Below are 20325 nucleotides of genomic sequence, written 5' to 3'. Positions count from 1 at the left end.
CAGCTACTGCATACTGACCTGCTTTGCTTGTCTCTTATGTTACTAGGGAAAGACTCCAAAATTTTACTCAACTACATAAAGCCTATTAATCTGTGGCACTTAATTAGTACCAGTGATATTGAGAAACAGCTGAAATCGCTAGTACTGAACAAAGCTCCAGGACCCGACGGAATTCCTATTGGATACTATACAGTGTTTATGGGTAAGTTTGCTCCTCTATCAGCCAAACATACTATGGATGCCTTGAAGAAAAAGCAACCCCAGTGGCTGGAAGAAGGCAGATGTCACACCTGTCTACCAGAAAAGTAGCAAAAATCATCTAAAAAATTACCACTCAATGTCACTTATGTCTGTCTGTTGTACAAGCTTAGATCATATTTTGAGCTCAAATGTAATGAGGTATCTCTAACAGTGTGACCTCCTCTGTCTCAAACAGATTCCAAAAACATCGACTGCACAAAACTCTGCTCTTGCTTCTCTGAGGCATTGAATAAAATTTATAACTGGACTGAGGATTTTGTGGTTGGGACGACTTAGTGTGTGATCTCTGATGGGCAATCATCGACACATGTAGATGATGTATCCTATGATAATACCAATTAATCACAGCTGGAATCAGTCAGCTCATACAAATACCTTTGGGCAACAGTTTGTGAAGATGTGAACTGGAACAATGGAACAATCACATAGGCTCTGTCATAGGTAAAGCATGTGGCAAACTATGGGGTTCATTGGTAAACTGGAAAAATGCAAAGCATCTACAAACAGTTTTGAGGGAGGGGGAGGGGGGGGGGGGGGACACTTATGTGACCCATCCTAGAATACTGCTCAAGGGTGTGGGAACTGTATCAAATAGGATTAACAGAATATAGAACGTACACGGAAAGGGCAGTACGAATGGTCATGTCCACTGGTTCCTAATCTCAGCTTACTCAGTGACTTTAGGTATCTACATTCTAAAATCGTGTATGTACATACCAATTTGTCTTGGGTATGCCAGGTTCAGATTGTTCATGATCTCCACAAACTCTTTCTCACTTTTTGACAAGCGGGGATTAAATTTCTTTTCTTCTCCTACAGTAGATGCAGTCTGACCTGAAATACAAATGAATTTTGTATTCACAAGTATATTAGTGCTTATCAAAAAGGTAGTGTGTATCTGTGGCTGTGGCTCTCTCTCTCTCTCTCTGTCTGTCTGTCTGTCTGTGTGTGTGTGTGTGTGTGTGTGTGTGTTGAAATTTAATAGAAGCAACATTCTGCAAGACAATTTTGATAATGTCTGTCACGCACAACAATCAATCACATGTCCTCCTTCCCAACGGATGTTGGTAGAATAAATTTGAAAATATTTGGTGATGTATAGAGGTTGAATAAATGCCATAAATAACACATTCATTGACACATACACTTGAGGTATGTGCTAACAAATACAAGGACAGAGGGGAGATCGATATCGCTACATGTTCTTACCGACAAATGATACTTGCAACCAAAAGTTATTTACGTAATATGAGAATAATAACTTCGAAATCCTTAAAAATTGAATAATCAAAATTAGAAGCTTTGCCAAATTTTGTTTGATTCAGTTGATATAGCATGTTGAGAATAACTGTACACATATTGCCCCTCGGCTTGATATTTTTTTTTTTTATTTTGTACACAGTGAGCTATATCAAGGGACGATGCACATCTTCGGCACCAAACAGAAATTGTGGTGGCTCTGTGAGAGGAAATACCAGGCCAGTCATGGGAATAAACAGGTATGGATTGCCACAAGAAGCACAGACTTTCCAAGAATTATTATGTTACGTTATAAGAGAAGGAAGATTAATTAATACTACTCTTGTACACAGAAGGATAAACATATGAATATAATAGAGGGAAGCATTCCACGTGGGAAAAATATATCTAAAGACAAAGATTCTGTAACTTACCAAACGAAAGCGTTGGTACGTTGATAGAGACAAAAACACACAAACACATACACAAATTTCAAGCTTTCGCAACCCACGGTTGCTTCATCAGGAAAGAGGGAAGGAGAGGGAAAGACGAGAGGATGTGGGTTTTAAGGGAGAGGGTAAGGAGTCATTCCAATCCCGGGAGCGCAAAGACTTACCTTGGGGGGAAAAAGGGACAGGTATACACTCGTGCGCGCGCGCACACACACACACACACACACACACACACACACACACACACAAAACATAGTTGTTTACTGTGGTCGATGTATGTAACGAGGAAGAAAATGTATACCTGAATGACTTATAACTAGAGCGAAAAATTATTTATAAAAGAATGTGGTGTAAAAGAAATATAAGTAATTATCACAGATTCGGAGTAGTAATCCAAGAGAATGACAGTCACAGAACAGTTGAGCAGATAATACTACATTGGAAAGAATAAGCTAAGACCACACAGGCAGTTTGTCCCAAAGCATAAATTCATCAGCAATCAATGTTACAACTTACCCAGTTGTATGATATAAACAAAATTAATAACTGTGGTGGTGCAAGAGAGGATGGGGGAAGGACATGTATTAGGTGAATGCTATTAAGAAGATGCCACAGAAGAAGAAAATATCATCTGCAAAACATATGCTCGAGGCAGATAAGTGGTGCATGACTGGCACAATAAATGTTAAAATTACATCCAGACTGAGTGTCAATGTTGACTGAACACATGCAATGTCCACATGTGCACTATGGAATCCACTAGTTCCATCTAGCGTCCATGCAATCAAATGTCCCAACTTCATTTTGGCATTCTGCTTAGAAAACTTGTAATGCATATTTCTAGGCAAGATAAGGTTATGCGTTCTACAGCAGTTTCTAGTAATAACACTTCCTTAGCTGGTAATCGATTACATATATCAGTGTCAGAGACAGTAATTTCATGATTGATAACAAAACATTTCTTTGTGAGTAAATTACATATGGCTGGTCCTTGAGATGGAAAAGGTCAGTTGTGTTTTAATACATTCAATGCACAATGAAATTGTTGCACAGCAGTGTTTTCTGTTGGAGAAAAAAAGAATGAGTAGTATAAAATAACATCATTTATAATCTATATGCTACTAGCCATACCTATCCACACTTTACTGTGGCTCAGTCTGCTTAAATGGAAGAGAAAGAAAATGGAAAGCACAAGTTTCTAATACATATGGAAATTGGATATACATCCTAACAAACTGAAATCACACAAATTTTTTCAGTTCATTAGACTTTAGATCCATAAGTTTCTCTAATCAGTAGTTTCCTCCCATATTTTTCTCACAGTGATCTTCCAAAGTAGTCTTCCAAAATAAACATGCAATGCTCTATGGATTTCAGCCTGTTTTTAATTGTTGATGCATGCTGTGGTTTTGAGAATGTTAAGTACTCCTGTGTTTTGTAACCAGGTTGATCACATTTGGCTGCCAGTCAAACATTAAATAAGATTATCAGCGATGACAGGAATTAATGTGCTTTGACACTTGTCTTCCATTTTTGATAAAACAGGCAAGTCTTCATTCTTTGTCAAAAGCACCAAGAACACATACAAAAGTGAACACAAAAAGGCATATTTTGGATGTATCATTGAGAAACCAAACAAAACCTAAATCTGTATGGCTAGGCAGTGATTTGAACGTTCATCCTTCCAAATGAGTATCCAGTGCCTCACAACCGTGCTACCTCGCTCAGTATCAGTAAAAGTGAATGGGAACTGGGCGTGGTGCCAAGTGAAATAGAATATGTTCTGGCTGGAGGATAAACTACGCATATAAAAACAAAGGAAACTAAGGTAATAGTGTGCATTAAGGTGGACAATATGGATGGCTAAATGTTAAAATTTGGACAAGACACTCTGGAAGAGATGAACGAATTTTATAATACATTGATGAGACAAAACATTGCGACCATTGCCCATCATTAGATCAAATGCTGTCTATTAGCAATGCAGACACGTGTCACGATAAGAAAATATATATGTGCAGCAGAGATGAACTGGGAATTATTTTAGTGTCAATATAACCCACAAATGGGGAAATCCACTGACATAAATGACTGTAATAAAAGGGCAGATTGTTACGGCCTTGTGCCCAGGAACTGAAATCTCAGGAATGGCAAAGCCAGTTGGCTGTTTGTGTGCGACTGTCTTGAGCTTCTAAGGAAAGTAGTGAAGAATAGTGAAGCTATGAATCGGCAACAAATTGCCAGAGTTCCTCACCTCATAACTGGACATGGAGGTTTGAAGCTAACACTCTCTGTAAAGCAGGATAAGTATCGATCTGTGGCAGATCTGATGACAAGAGTACAATGCTGATACACAAACAAGTGTTTCAGAGCACAGTATTTAGCACGCATTGTCAAACACGGGGCTCGCAGCAGATGACCCATACGTGTTCTCACGTCGACATGACAAAGTCACCAATTATGATTGCAGTGGGCACGGCACCAATGAGATTTGACCGTGCATCAATGGAAATGTGTCACTCAATCAGATGAAACACACCCCTCGTTACAGCACGCAGAGATGCCGTCATCTGAGGGAAAGGCTGCTTGAAACTTGTGCTCTGCCAGGAATGCAGGCTGATGGGGCAGTATTATGTTATGGGGAACATTCACTTCGGCTCCCATGGGACCTGTCGTAGAACTCGAATATTATAGGGGGCATTTGCTTCCCATCAAATATGATGTTTTTCCCGACATCGATGGCATCTTCCAGCAGGATAACTGCTCATGTCACAAGCCCAGAATTGTACTATGAGCATGATAGTGAACTTTTATTCATGTCTTTATCACAAAAGTTGCTCTTCTGAACCCTAAGGAACATATCTGGGAAGCTATCAGGTGCCAGCTCTGCACCCACAAACCACTGGCCAGTAATCTAAGGAAACTGAGTGACCAGTGCACAGATATCTAGGCCCACAAACCTCCGGAGATCTACCAAGGATTTTTTGAATCCGTGCCATGCAGAATCACTGCTTTATTGCATTCCAGAGCTGGACCAACACACTATTAAGCTAGTGGCTGTAATGCTTCGGTTCACCAGTGTAGATAGAGGTAGAATACACTGCACGCATGCACAAGCACCCGTATGGAAACTTTATCCTGGATGACGTCATTGTGCCCACACTGCAGCTGCTTGATTGGGGTGAGAGTGTGCGAAGGGGGGGAGGGGTGCTGGTACATGAGGAGTGGGAGGGAGGATCTGGGAAGTGTAGCTAAGTGGCTGATGGCTGGGGGGGGGGGGGGGGCAGCAGGTGCACTGAATGGGAATGATGTGACACTGGTGTGAACTCACTCTGATTACACGCAGACGGAGCCGCGCACAACACACTGTGTTGTGGAGGAGTGGACTGGGAGAGGGAGAGACAACACAGGAAGGAGAGACTGCAGGTAAGAGTGTCTGGCTCTGGGGGGGGGGGGGGGGGGGGGCAGCAGGTGCACTGAATGGGAATGATGTGACACTGGTGAACTCACTCTGATTACACGCAGACGGAGCCACGCACAACACACTGTGTTGTGGAGGAGTGGACTGGGAGAGGGAGAGACAACACAGGAAGGAGAGACTGCAGGTAAGAGTGTCTGGCTGCAAGATGAGTGAAGTTAGGGTCCTGGACGAGGCAGTTGTGGGACAGGAGGTACCGAAGATCCAGGCCAGGAGGATTACAACTGCCTATCGACAACTCGGAAACTACATTATTTGGCGAGTAGTTATCTTTACTCCCTAAATTATTTATATTCCACTGAGTTGTTCTTGTTTCTACATAAATTTGATAAAAAGGCTTAGAAGCATGGATCACATGTGGCAAAAGGGTTTTCTATAAATAGAACAAGCTGCTAATCCAAAAACATAAACTTTAGGAACAGAAACAACTCATGAAAAGCTATCTTTGGAGAACCACTCTACTTGGTTGTGAAATACAGCCAGTGTGGAAAACAGAAATTAATCTATAAGGGACAGGCAAATCAAAACGAGGCAGATGGAAAAAAGTAAACTGTTTAATATTTCCAAAGTAATCAGCATAACTGTTAATAAGTTTATCCCACCATGAGATGGAAAAATGTTTGCACTGCCTTCAGAACCATGATTGTACCCATGTGTGCACCTCTTTGTCCAAAGCCTTTAGGATCTTTCTTCAGGGGGTCCAAAAATATGGATATCACATCGGGTGAGATTGGGACTGTACTGAGGATGCGTAACAGCTTCCCAGCGGAACTTTTACAGCATTGTCAAAGCAACCTCAGCAAAATGTGGGCTCATCCACACGTTACCATGGCTGTTTTGACTATGCTGCTGAGTTTTTCTGGGAATCCCTTACACGTCCTCCACACATTCCAAATCTCTCCTCATGCAATTTTCATACTTTTAGAGCCCTGAAGAAAGACTTTGTGGCCATCAATTTGCTTTGGGCTAAGAGGTACACACCTTGGGTACCAGGGTTACGCGAAATATTTTTAGCAGAAATTCAATGTTTTTTTATATTTATAATATAACTAACAATTTTCACAATGTTCTCCATGAGCACTTCTACATTTTTCCATCCTTTGAAATCACTTCAAAAATACCTCAGTCCTAACTTCTTTGGGGAAGCTGCTTGGATAACTGTTGTATGTTGTGATAGTCCCTTTGCTGCCCACAAATTCTTTTCTTCGTGTTTGGGAACAGGAGTCATACGGAGTACGATCAGGTTAATAGGGTGAGTGCAGGAACACACAAACTTTTTCCTTCTCCACGAAGTCCACTACTCTGGAAGTCCTGAGTGCTGAGGCATGGTTGAGGTGCAAGAGGAGGTGACCCTCTTCGACTTTAGGTGCTGTGACCTTCATGTGGTAATGACTTTCGGCAGACATTCAGTCACATACCACTCGTCAGTGACTGTGTGACTTACGTCAAAGGTCACAGAGGTGAGATGACCCATCTTGGTGAAGAAAGTGGCCACCAATGGCTTTCCAGAGCTCCTACTTCTCCGAACATTTGTGGGTGGTTCCTTACCACAAAAGCAACATAGTGAAGACTGCCACTTACCTTCAGGGTCATAATGGTACACCAATGTTTTGTAACCTGTGACAATACTGTAAGTGTCTTTGGGCCATCCTTTGTCAAATTTTTCAAGCGTAAAGTAATACCAACCCATTCTTCTGTGTTTTGGGTCTTCTGCCAGGTAATGTCACACCCAACAGGCACATCTTTTGGTTAGACCTAAATGATCATAAATAATACACTCCTGGAAATGGAAAAAAGAACACATTGACACCGGTGTGTCAGACCCACCATACTTGCTCCGGACACTGCGAGAGGGCTGTACAAGCAATGATCACACGCACGGCACAGCCGACACACCAGGAACTGCGGTGTTGGCCGTCGAATGGCGCTAGCTGCGCAGCATTTGTGCACCGCCGCCGTCAGTGTCAGCCAGTTTGCCGTGGCATAAGGAGCTCCATCGCAGTCTTTAAACACTGGTAGCATGCCGCGACAGCGTGGACGTGAACCGTATGTGCAGTTGACGGACTTTGAGCGAGGGCGTATAGTGGGCATGCGGGAGGCCGGGTGGACGTACCGCCGAATTGCTCAACACGTGGGGTGTGAGGTCTCCACAGTACATCAATGTTGTCGCCAGTGGTCGGCGGAAGGTGCACGTGCCCGTCGACCTGGGACCGGACCGCAGCGACGCACGGATGCACGCCAAGACCGTAGGATCCTACGCAGTGCCGTAGGGGACCGCACCGCCACTTCCCAGCAAATTAGGGACACTGTTGCTCCTGGGGTATCGGCGAGGACCATTCGCAACCGTCTCCATGAAGCTGGCCTACGGTCCCGCACACCGTTAGGCCGTCTTCCGCTCACGCCCCAACATCGTGCAGCCCGCCTCCAGTGGTGTCGCGACAGGCGTGAATGGAGGGACGAATGGAGACGTGTCGTCTTCAGCGATGAGAGTCGCTTCTGCCTTGGTGCCAATGATGGTCGTATGCGTGTTTGGCGCCATGCAGGTGAGCGCCACAATCAGGACTGCATACGACCGAGGCACACAGGGCCAACACCCGGCATCATGGTGTGAGGAGCGATCTCCTACACTGGCCGTACACCACTGGTGATCGTCGAGGGGACACTGAATAGTGCACGGTACATCCAAACCGTCATCGAACCCATCGTTCTACCATTCCTAGACCGACAAGGGAACTTGCTGTTCCAACAGGACAATGCACGTCCGCATGTATCCCGTGCCACCCAATGTGCTCTAGAAGGTGTAAGTCAACTACCCTGGCCAGCAAGATCTCCGGATCTGTTCCCCATTGAGCATGTTTGGGACTGGATGAAGCGTCGTCTCATGCGGTCTGCACGTCCAGCACGAACGCTGGTCCAACTGAGGCGCCAGGTGGAAATGGCATGGCAAGCCGTTCCACAGGACTACATCCAGCATCTCTACGATCGTCTCCATGGGAGAATAGCAGCCTGCATTGCTGCGAAAGATGGATATACACTGTACTAGTGCCGACATTGTGCATGCTCTGTTGCCTGTGTCTATGTGCCTGTGGTTCTGTCAGTGTGATCATGTGATGTATCTGACCCCAGGAATGTGTCAATAAAGTTTCCCCTTCCTGGGACATTGAATTCACGGTGTTCTTATTTCAATTTCCAGGAGTGTAGTCTGTGTCACAGTCATTCAATATTTAAGGTCCCTTCAATGTCACAAAATGTGAGATGAGGATCATCTTCGAAAATTTTCCTCACAGTATTAGTGTTTTCTTGGATCACCGCCACTGCTGGACGACTGTGACAGGGTTCATCTCCAAACAACTGTGACATATTCCTGACCCTTGGAAAACTCACAAAACCAATTTACAATGGTGGCATTAGAAGAGGTAGAGTCAGCAAAAACAGGCACCAGAGAATAGTGGCATTTTTCTGCAGTTAACTTCTTTCTGTAGTCATAATAAATCTTTGCACGACAATCACGGAGAAACAGATCCATCTCACACTGTGTCAGATTCAGCACTGCTTGTGGCTTTGCTTACCATTCGCAGTATGTTTTGAAATCCAGTGGTGAGGGAACTGGTGCCCACACACTTCAAGGTTGAGATACAATGTTCTTTCAAACTGAAACAATCCCACTGACATCAGACTTCCTGTTTGAGAGGGGCTAAAAACTTTCTGCACAGCCCTCATACAATCATAGTTCCACAGGCAACTGGAAACATTTTTCTACGAAGGCACTGACTGTCTTGTCTCACAGCAGAGTAAATACTGTTTTTGAAATAATAAACAGTTTACTTTTTCCATCTGTCTTGTTTTCATTTGACTGCTCCTTACCATAGAAACCCTTGTAGAGAAGGCTGCTGAAGACTGGATGGATGACTGAGTAAGGAATGAAGATGTCCTACAATGAGTCAAGCAGGAGGGAAAAAAACTGAAACAAAGAACACCATTAACTGGAAGAGATAGTTGGGAACATTAATATGACACATGTCACTGATAACATCTGTAGTTGACAAAATAGTGGAAGGAATGTATCAGGCCACTGGTGATGTAGGATACAGCAGTTATGTGGAAATGAAAAGGATAGCTGGCAAGCAAAAGGGCTGGGGAATTGCATCATAAAGACCTTATGATTGATGACTGAACCAACAATGTGATATTCCAATCACAATTGAAACCAATTGTATTGAAGTTTTATTGCAGCTGGGGTTCTGCTTTCCACATTGACACCATCCCTCAATTGGTAACTGGCTCTCACTATAAACATGGAAAAAATGGTCAAACATATTAAGTCTATGAAAGAAAAAATGAACCAGAAAACTACCACCAAATCCATCAGCTGCTTCATCACCACCACCACCACCACCACCACCACTGTCACTGTCATTATCATCATCATCTCCCAGGCTTTCCTCACCCCCAACCACCCCACAGACCTTACAAACAAATCTCCTGGCTGCTGTCCACCTCTCACGCACTGACTAACACAATTCCCATTTCCAATAAACTCAGAAGTACACCTCCATCATGCTCTTCCCTAAACACCCAATACCAATGAGACCTCAAATGTCTCAACACACCACTCTGCCATGGCTATCAATTTCTTATGTCAAGCCTTGAAACGAGATCCACTCTATACGATATCCTATAGACACCCTCTATACGATATCCTATAGACACCATCCACTGTCGCCTTCTGTTGGCCTTCTAACCTCCAAACGATGATGTCAAAATTGTGACATTCTCAAATTGTCATCCCTGCACCAAATTGTCTTTTGTGTGTTCACCACCACCATAAAACTAGTCCCATGTAATCCCTTTTCACCCGACTACCACTTACTCCAACCCCACCACTGGCTGGCTCTCTCTCTCTCTCTCTCTCTCTCTCTCTCTCTCTCTCTCTCTCTCTCTCCCCCCCCCCCCCCTCCTTCCCCTACCCTGCTGTTCTTCACACTACAGGTGGACCCCTGTCACTCTGGGGAGCAACCTGCCCTTCTTTTTAACCTTCCTCGATCTATGTCCCATCCTCCCCCTACCATCCAAGTAGGAACTATTACTTCTGAAAGCCAGAGAGATTGTCACTTTTACTTTTATGTGTCTATCAGTAGTTCTAGGTGTGCTGGCGTAAGTTGTCACCAGCACACTCGGTCGGCAAAGAGGTTGCAAGAAGATCAATAACAGGCGCTGAATCAAGTGTGCCTATCAGGAGAGAGGCCAAAGACAGACTCGCAAACAACGCGCTGCCAACACCCTCTCGACCGCCAGTATTTAGATTGCTGCTGTGGACCAGAGGGCCCAGTCAGTCACAGACAGAGCCAGTCAGAGTCTCAGTCAGTACATAGGGACCAGTGTAGTGTTAGTAGTGGCACTTGTACTTCACCAGCAGTGAGGCAAACATGGACTATTAGGGAAGAGCTAGTACTACAACACATGGACCAGCTTAAGATAAATAGATTCTTGTTCTTGTGAATAAAGAACCAGTTAATACATGTGTGCAGATGTGTTATAGAAAGAGGATATTGGCCACCAAACAACATTCTCTCCTAGCTTCCCATGGTACAAGACTCTACAGTGGCAACGATGACACAAAACTAGGATCATTCAATGTTAGGGGACCTAATTTTAAAATCATTCAATGTTAGGGGATCTAAATTTAAACAGTCCTCACTCGACCCTCTCCAATTTTAATGAAATCATTACAAGATGTATTTATGCACTCTGTATGAAGGCATACCAAATTACAGCTTGACAGGTAATATGGTGGGACCCTAGCCATGCACAGTTTTTTCCATACTGCAGCATACACAAATAAATCACAAAGATTGCTTTACTATTGCTCATGACAAGAGGACTCCCACTCTGAAACTTCGTACATCTGCTCAACCTTTTGGGAACAACAGCTGGTTTGCTGAACAACATGTGCTCAGTGTATGGCAGATTTTCACAATTCACTCATGACTCTTGACATGACGAATTTGGTTCACATGTTAGCATCTTGAATCTTACGATTGAATGACTTTCTTGTGCTGATATTTTCCTCGTTTGCAGACAGCCAGCTTGTTGTAAGGCTGTGCAAGTGGTGTCTTGACTGCCCAATTAAGTACTGAGTCATGCAAGACTAAAATAAACTCAAATAAATTGATCATTAGTTTTTTCTCTGATTTTCAAATGAGCTACTCTCAACAGTGTAGTTTAGATTTGATTTTTCCTCACACTGTTGAAACGATCTCATTTTGTTTGGTCATAAAGTTTGTTTCATTTTTCAGACAATCCACTTCAAAGATAATAATGAAGTTCAAAATCATGCTTTGTCTGCTACTATGAGTAAAGAATGTGTGGACTTTTTGAATATGCACATTTCAAAACAATGTAAATCTGTTAAAGCTGTTATTGCTTGTCTTTGATATTCTTAAAATAAAACTTAATTTGATCCACCTTAGACTTTTAGAAATGTTTCTCTCTTCATTTACATTGTTTCTTGGCTCTTTTGAAATTCACAACAACAATTTTCACCATCAACGAAGATGTAATGTTTTTCAAGTGAAAATATGCCGCATTTTTACGTTTAACAGCTGAGAACAAAGTCTACTGGAAATTAGTATCAAACTGTAGCTTGATGGATGTTTATGGCAATAGTCCAAGGGAGTGCAGCATTGGTTTTGCAGGTAATTCTACATGACATCTAGCAACATTTTACCATTCTTTCTGAGACACCAAAATCCTGCATTACTTCTTTTATAGTTCACCTTTGAGGTGATAACGTCAAAATCTTCAATATTGCTGACTGCTTTGACAACTACATCTTTTCATTCAGTTCTTTAATCAATAGCCTAAGTTCTAAGCGTTTAGGACATGCCTTACTTTGCCAGGTGTTTGAAAATCTTTTGGATCAGTCTCCCCAGCAGCAGAAATGTTGTGTGCAGGCACTTTTTTTTTTAACCTCTGGCATCCCTAACTGACACCCAATGAAGGATCAGATGTGGATTATGAGGAATGTATTTCATTTGTTTCATTTTACGACTATGTCGAATCCAACTTCTGTTGTAATTGTTTTTTAGCTGCAAATTGTCCTCGAAGCCTTCGTCATAGCTTTCAAATGGTTCAAATGGCTCTGAGCACATGGGACTTAACTTCTGAGGTCATCAGCCCCTAGAACTTAGAACTACTTAAACCTAACTAACCTAAGGACATCACACACATCCATGCCCGAGGCAGGATTCGAACCTGTGACCATAGCGGTCGCGCGGTTCCAGACTGTAGCACCTAGAACCGCTCGGCCACCCCGGCCGGCCATAGCTTTCAAATGATCCACTGTTGCAAAGTGACAACCCAGAATACCTTTTATACGGAATGGTGTTTCAGACAAAAAGGATTACAACAGAATTTCTGTAGAAGTTCATACTTTCCAAAAGCAACGCTTTATGAAAAAAACATATTTGGGCAAGACATAATTCAATTCTTTGATGAAGTAATTGTTGCTTTTGTGCTAAAAATTCTTTTATTCTTTGACATCTTTTTGAGATGCAAATGTTGCCAGGTGACATGCAGAATTACCTGCAAAATGAATGCTGCAATGTACTGAAATGTTGTATTGAATATCCATCAAGCTGGGTGAATTTCCAAAATAGTGAGAAAGAGCCTAAATGAACAGATAAATTTCTGGAAAGTCACAGGCAGAGGTAATTAATTTTTATTTTGAGGAAAATAACGCCACTCAGTGACAGCTCCAACAGATTTTACATCTTTCCAAATGTGCAGATTTAAAAAGTCAACACATTCTTTGCTTGTAATGGCAGTCAAGTATGATCTTTTTGAACTTCTTCATTGTCTTTCAACTGGTTTGTCATAAAAATAAAATAAGCTTTTCCTGGTCAAACAAAATGAGCTCTTTTCAGCGGTGCAAACAAAAATCGAATCTGAGATTTGAAGACCACAAAAAATTTATGAATACATATTTTGAATTAACTTTAATATCATGCTGGCTGGCTGCAAATGAGCAAAAAATCGCTATCAGAAAGTCATTCTATCATATAATAAAAGCTGCCAAAACATTATCAAAATTTGTCACGACAGGATTTCTGAGCAACTGTGATAAATCTGCTAGACGCTGAGCAATTTTCAGCAACTAGGTTGTCATACCAAAAGAAGTTGAGGAAAATCACCAAGTTTCAGCATGAGAATCCCCTAAATCATGAGCAACAGTAAAGCAAAATTGGTAATTTATTCGTATCTGTCACAATAGGGAAAAACTGACCACACTGTACTACATACTGAGCTGCAATCTGGTACAGTTTCATGTAAGGCCTAGATGTGCATCCTGCAAAACTTTCATTACAACTACACATTTAATCTCCTCATGGTAAGGAGTGGCCATCAACTACATTATGTTGCACAGCAGGCTTCACAACTGGATGCTCTAGATGACTAGTTGTTACCTACCATCACAAGCATATTTTATTTCATCTGGAATTTTCTGTCAATGTATATTAAGAATTTTGTCAAAACTGGACAAATGTGTTATATCGTGTAAATGGGTGCATCTTTAGATGAGTAAGTAAGATACTATTACAGCTTCACTGAAGTCTCTTATCATATGACAAGTTCCTTACCTTTATAGTCATGAGCAGGGAAGATGCGGAACGTGTCTGGCAGGGTGAAGATCTGCGTGTGCACTGAGTGGTACAATGTATGGGGGTTACCCTCCTGGAAATCTGTCCGCCCACAACCGCGGATAAGGACAGCATCACCAGTAAATACGAGCCCTTGATCGTGGCTGACATATGTAACACACCCTGTAGAGAAAAAATTCGTTTGTCAACCACTGTGTTCCACAGCTACAATTACAGATGTGGAATGAGTCGAGGTATACATTAACACTGAAAATAAACTGTTACAAATTGCATTAACAAATACCATTAAATTACTCCGAACTGCTGCTGCTTACTCAGACCACATTTTACGTAGAAAATTCAGCTGGTAACTGCCACTTTGAAAACAGCTCCTGTTGCTTCAGTTTTGTTAAACAACTGGTTTTATCTCTTACTGTTTTATTAATACTTAATACACATAATGGCATTTATCATAGAATAGCAGTTGTCTACACTTGCAACAAGGCAGGTCTGTTTACAGAGAATATTGTTACTTATCATGCATTTCACCAAATCCTCAACTCTTCACTCCAGATGACAACATAATTCTTCTGAATTTTCTTGCCTTGTGTGTGATGGGAGCTTGTTGATGGCCTTTGAACAAGAGTATATATCCCCACACGGAACATTACTCAGTGGCCAAAGTCTGCATGGAAATTATTTTTGTCTGGAAATTACAGTTCCAGCACTAGTATTAAGAAGTAAACATACTGTGCAGTAAATGTAAGAATTCTATATCTCTTAAGAGGCCTTTACAAGGTGTACAGCTGTCTACTATACAAAGTACCCTCACTGCTCAATGCTGCTAAATGACTACTTTATCAATATGCCGACTCCATTTTAGTACCTTACACAGTTGGATTCTCTAAGAATTTTACATGTGATGATAATTTAGTATGTAACCATTAATGTTAATTTGTGGAACAAATATGTTACTTTTGTTTGCTTGAAACTGCAATATAACTATGTAAGACCTTCAATCACAGATTCACGAGATTACTGTAAGGGTACAAGCAGTTTATCATATGGCACTTCAAAGGTTTCTGAACTTAGCTTAAGCTCCGTAACCCTTGTGGAAGCTGACAACTATATGCAAGGACACTGTGTTACTATGCTATGATTCTAATACATTTATTTTCAAGGTCATGCTGTCTTGTATACAGGTGAACCTTTGTAACTGTCACTTTACTTGCAAGTCATGGACACCAGATCAGAACATTACACACAAAAACCATATTCTAATGTGTACCTGTACTGCCTAGCTAAAGATTTAACATACACAATTGTTTCCAAGAGCCAGTTTTCACCTTACAATTATCGGTTATTAATAAGAACACAGGATACATAATACAAAATAGAAAATGAAAATTGCAGTAACATTTGACAACATATGTTTCAAATTTTAAAATTTTACTAACCATTTGTATGCCCTGGAGTCGGTCGGACTTCAAGTTTGTGCCTCCCAAATTCAATATTCTGGTACGGATCAACGAACACATCAGCCATTGCACCACTAGCACGTGATATCAGACTACGAGACCCGGGCAGGAGTCTCTTTAGTAGGCCAGTTCCGGTTATATGGTCAGCATGTACATGTGTATTCACTGCAACAAAAGATGGAATTTCTTTGGTATGGTGAAACCAATTGGGGACAACAGTAGTTCAAAAACTTTATTTAAGCCTGTCTTCTTCTCTATGATTAACAGATGTCTCCTCATCCTATCTTTGAATTTCTCACAAGACATAACTGAAGCAACTGCACATCACACATGTTGAGTTTGTCTCATAGATGAAAGGGAGCTAAAGTAACAGGGAAGGAAGAACAGAGATGTGGGGCGGGTTATGCTGCAAAACACACACACACACACACACACACACACACACACACACACACACACACAGTGTGTACTAATCACACACTTTCACGTGGCCCCTATACCCCATGTGGAAAATGCTGGGAGTGATGTTTTTGACTGGCTTGTAGCGAATTGGCTGCTGGGACAAGTCCCACCACCTCATCCATGGGCAGCCATTTTACAGCTTATAAAAGAAAAATACATGTAATGTGTCAAGGTGTTGTAGAAGTGACACGAAAGTTTATGGCGAATTGCTATATGGACCAGGAAGTCTTTTCCCTCATTTTCCTGAATAATAATAACAACAACAACAACAACAACAAAAAACCCTATATGTGACACTACAAATGAATAAACACTACTTTCAGAATAGCTACTTACTGTTCCAGCACACAATACTGCTATGTACGTTAAGGTTGATGGCAACCATAAACATTCTGAAGCAGCACAAAACTGGCTGACTTTCACCAATAAGAGAGGGGCCAAATGAAACTGTGTGATTAGTAAAATACACCGTCTCTGTCAAGATGACAGTATTAACTCTTAAACTTTTTTTGTTAATGCCCTGTTCCCTAGTTCCCAACCACTACCCACCTTAGTGGCCAAACAATAATGTAATCTGCAGCATTGCACAGTCAATAGTGAAGGTTGTCTTTTTCAGAAGTCACCCATACTTTGAAACAATAAGTACCATTACTGAGTGAGTCAACTGTTTTAACTCAGACACACAACACAACCAAGAATGTTAGTACAACTTTATTATACTGTGGCACATATGCCACTCACCATAACATACACTGGACTCAATAAGACAAGGCAAATGTATGCAAGAGTGTAGCTTGGCAGGGTTTAAATAGACCCTTGCCTGTGGCAGGCTCTATAAGAAGTTCACAAAAAGGTTCAAATGGCTCTGAGCACTATGGGACTTAACATCTGTGGTCATCAGTCCCCTGATACTTAGAACTACTTAAACCTAACTAACCAAAGAACATCACACACATCCATGCCCGAGGCAGGATTCGAACCTGCGACCGTAGCGGTCACGCGGTTCCAGACTGAAGTGCCTAGAACTGCACGGCCACACCGGCCGACAAGAAGTTCGCAGTATTGCTCTTTTGCAGTGCACTCTTGTGGGTGACAACACACAGCTAATCCGTGCACACTTCATTCCTCTTCCCTCAGGGAACAGCTTGAATTAGTGAGATGTCCATGGCGTCTTCCACCGAGAGACCCTGACCGAGATGACATGTCGATACTGGAGCATATGGTAGGAAAAACTTGCGGCGCGGGCAGCACACTAGTCCGCCTTCTCGAGTCAACCTATACGGTAGGATGGGTGATGATGGCACCAGCTCCGTGTCCCCATCAGGTTCAGGGCCTGGTGCTGACGGTGCGCCCACAGTTGCTGGCTGAGGCAGAGGAGATGGCTCCGACACAGTTAGCAGCTGCATCAGTACTGGTAGCAATAGTGGAAAAGCTGTGCCTGGTTCGTCCACTGGTGATGGGGGACCCCTCATATGTCGTGGCAAGGACCCAGCCGCATCAGGTGATCCGTCCAGTGACACAGACTGGCGGGCGACATTAATGTCCCAGCTGGGGTTGTCCGGTCATCTTTGTGCATGCCCAACTTCTTGTAACAACGTGCACAGAGGTCCTTCTCCATATAGACATCACAGAGACAGTGCATCTGGCATCAGGAGATGACAACAAGAATCCGTTTTGGGCGATGACCAAACCCTTGGGCCCAGGCTGGAAATGAGGCGACGGCTACACGGGTTGGTATCCCTGGCCGGGCCACAGGAGATGCAGGAGCATCCAGGGATGACGCCCGTGGAGTGTTTCAGTGAGGCTGTTGTCACCAAATGGTGTGAACCGATAGGAAGAATGAAACTGATCTGGGGCAACGTTGGGCTTGGACTGACTAACATACTTGTTCATTTGTGTTCACCTTTCAGCCACACCACTGGACTGCAGGTGGAAGGGTGGGGCAAAAATGTGGCAAATGCCACTGGCATTGCAGCAGGAGGCAAACTACTGTGACACAAACTGAGGGCCGTTATCGAAGACCAACAGCGCTGGAAGTCCTTTAATGGAAAAAAAATTCAGTACAGCTGCCACATTGACAGAGGCCAAGTTGATGTGCAATGGATAACATACAGGAATCGAGAAAATGCATCGATTACTATTAGCCAGTATACATTAAGGAAACAGCTGGCAAAATTGATGAGGAGACGGTCCCAGGCCTGCAAAGGTTGCAGCCAAGGAGGCAACACCGTCCTCAGGGCAGCTTGCCGTGATGCACACTGTGTCTGGACCAGCCAGAAGACAGGAAAGTATGTCAGAATTCACGCGTTTAGCCTGTAGCAGAAGTTGATCTAGTAGCTGTACCGAGGGAGGAACAGCACCCAACGTTGAAGGCAATGTGCTGCTTTGTCTGGCAATAATGCTGAGAGGTTACAGCAAAACTAACAGCTTGTGATCCATTATAAGATGGAATTTTGCACTATACAGGAAAACATAAAACTTCTTTATGGTATAAACAATGGCGAGGGCTTCTGTCTTTATTTGTGAATATCTAGTCTGAGCTGAATTAAGCATCTTTGATGCTTATGCAACTGGCCAGTCAGAGCCATCAAGATATTTATGAGCTAACACTGCCCCAGCTGGGACGCTTATGTCGCTAACATTAAATGTTAACCCAGTTGGTAGGTTATGAGGCACAGATTGTAACACAGACTTCAGTTTGGAAAATGCCACTTCATGTGCTTGTGACCATTGGAAAGATGCCCCCTTGTGCAGTAAGGCTTGTAACGGTTGTGTTACTGATACCGCCTCCAGCAAAAACTCACAATAATAACCAATATTACCTAAAAAGAAACTTGGAGTTCATTGACCGATGTAGGACATGGAAGAGTCACAATGGCAGAGACATTCTGACGAAGGGGTTTGATACCAGCACTAGACACCTTGAAGGCAGACAATAGAAGGCTGAAAGAAGTGGAACTTTTCCGAATTGCATTTTAACCTGATGGCCAGTAACACCGAAAAGAGCATGCATAAGTTGTTGAGATGTTCGGCAGTGGAGGAGCTGGAGACCACAATATCATGAAGATAATTTTCACAGCTTGGCACAGACCTTGTGAGTTGTCCGAGAAACCATTGAAAAATCGCTGGGGCACTGGTCATGCCAAATGGTAGCTGCAAGTATCGATACAAGCCAAAAGGCATTTCAGCGACCAAGAGCAATTTAGAGTCAGCATCAACAGGAAGTGACATATATGCATCAGAGAGTTTGATCCTGGAAAAATACTGACCACCAGTGAGCTTAGCAAAAAGTTCCACAAGGCATGGCAAGGGATGTGTGTCAATGATAGACTGAGTATTGACAGAAACTTTGAAATCACTGCAAAGGTGTAACCGTCCAGACAGCTTCTTGACAATGGTTACAGGGGTAGCCCATTCGCCGGATGCAATCAGTTGGACGATCCTGCAGGCTGTGAAGTGGTCGAGCTCTGCCTCGATTTGGCCATGTAGTGCCATCGGCACATGGTAAGCCTGAAAGAAACTGGGTCTGGCCGAAAGTTTCATGCTGATGTGGATTCTGAAATTACTGGCACAACCCAAGCCCGCAGAAAACATGGTGGAAAATTCAGAGCATAATGAGTCGAGTTGTGTATAAGGCACATGATCAGATACGAGACTAACTACTTCAGAAATATTAAACCCGTAAAGGTCAAAGGCATCCAAACCAAATAAATTTGCAGTGCATGCATTGTTCACCACCAGAAAAGTCAGTGGACGAACCACATATTTATATGTGACCGGGCCCGAGAAACTATCTAATATTGGAATGCTTTGGTTATTGTACGTGACAAATGTATGTGACACTGGCCCTAAAAGGGGAGAATCCAAGTCCATGTCGACTTGCATGTGCAAAACCTTCTGCTAAACCTTGACATCAATAAAAGCTTACTGGTTGCAATTCAGATTGCTGATACACAATTGACATCCATGTCACTGTCTGCAATAGGCTGTTGGAATTTTGCATTACAAACAGGAGCAATGTGCCCTGTTTTGTTGGACTGATGGTAAATAGCCCAACACTTGGGGTAATCCGGCCTATCGTGAGTGACCAACATGACGGACAAAAGGGAAGCATGGAGTGCTTGCGTTGTTCATTACTGGGCTTGCTGTACTTTGCTGTGGCCCTGGCTTCTGAAGTCACTTGGGCCAGCCACTGTGATGTTTGGCTTGCGCAAGGACCGCTGCCACCATGTTACAAATGTCAGGGGGAAGTGGGTTGAACTTCTGCAATCTAAAACCATAATTCAATCTGAGTACCTACAAGCTGCAAAACCTCA

At 42.8% G+C, this 20325-nt stretch overlaps 1 protein-coding gene across 1 annotated transcript in view; it reads right to left on the bottom strand.

The window, feature by feature from the left end:
* The window catches only part of LOC124716899 (persulfide dioxygenase ETHE1, mitochondrial), a 53245-nt gene that overhangs the window by 19886 nt on the left and 13034 nt on the right, over positions 1–20325 (bottom strand). The window contains exons 3-5 of the mRNA XM_047243458.1: positions 15527–15712; positions 14070–14252; positions 979–1095 (exon numbers count right to left, since the gene is read on the bottom strand). Of these exons, the coding sequence (XP_047099414.1) occupies positions 979–1095; positions 14070–14252; positions 15527–15712 (486 nt within the window). The remainder of the gene's footprint in view (positions 1–978; positions 1096–14069; positions 14253–15526; positions 15713–20325) is intronic.

The sequence above is a fragment of the Schistocerca piceifrons genome, chromosome 9 (genome assembly GCF_021461385.2).
Source record: "Schistocerca piceifrons isolate TAMUIC-IGC-003096 chromosome 9, iqSchPice1.1, whole genome shotgun sequence".
Classification (NCBI taxonomy): domain Eukaryota; kingdom Metazoa; phylum Arthropoda; class Insecta; order Orthoptera; family Acrididae; genus Schistocerca; species Schistocerca piceifrons.
Note: the sequence above shows the minus strand (reverse complement) of the source record. Positions and strands in the feature narration are given on the sequence as shown.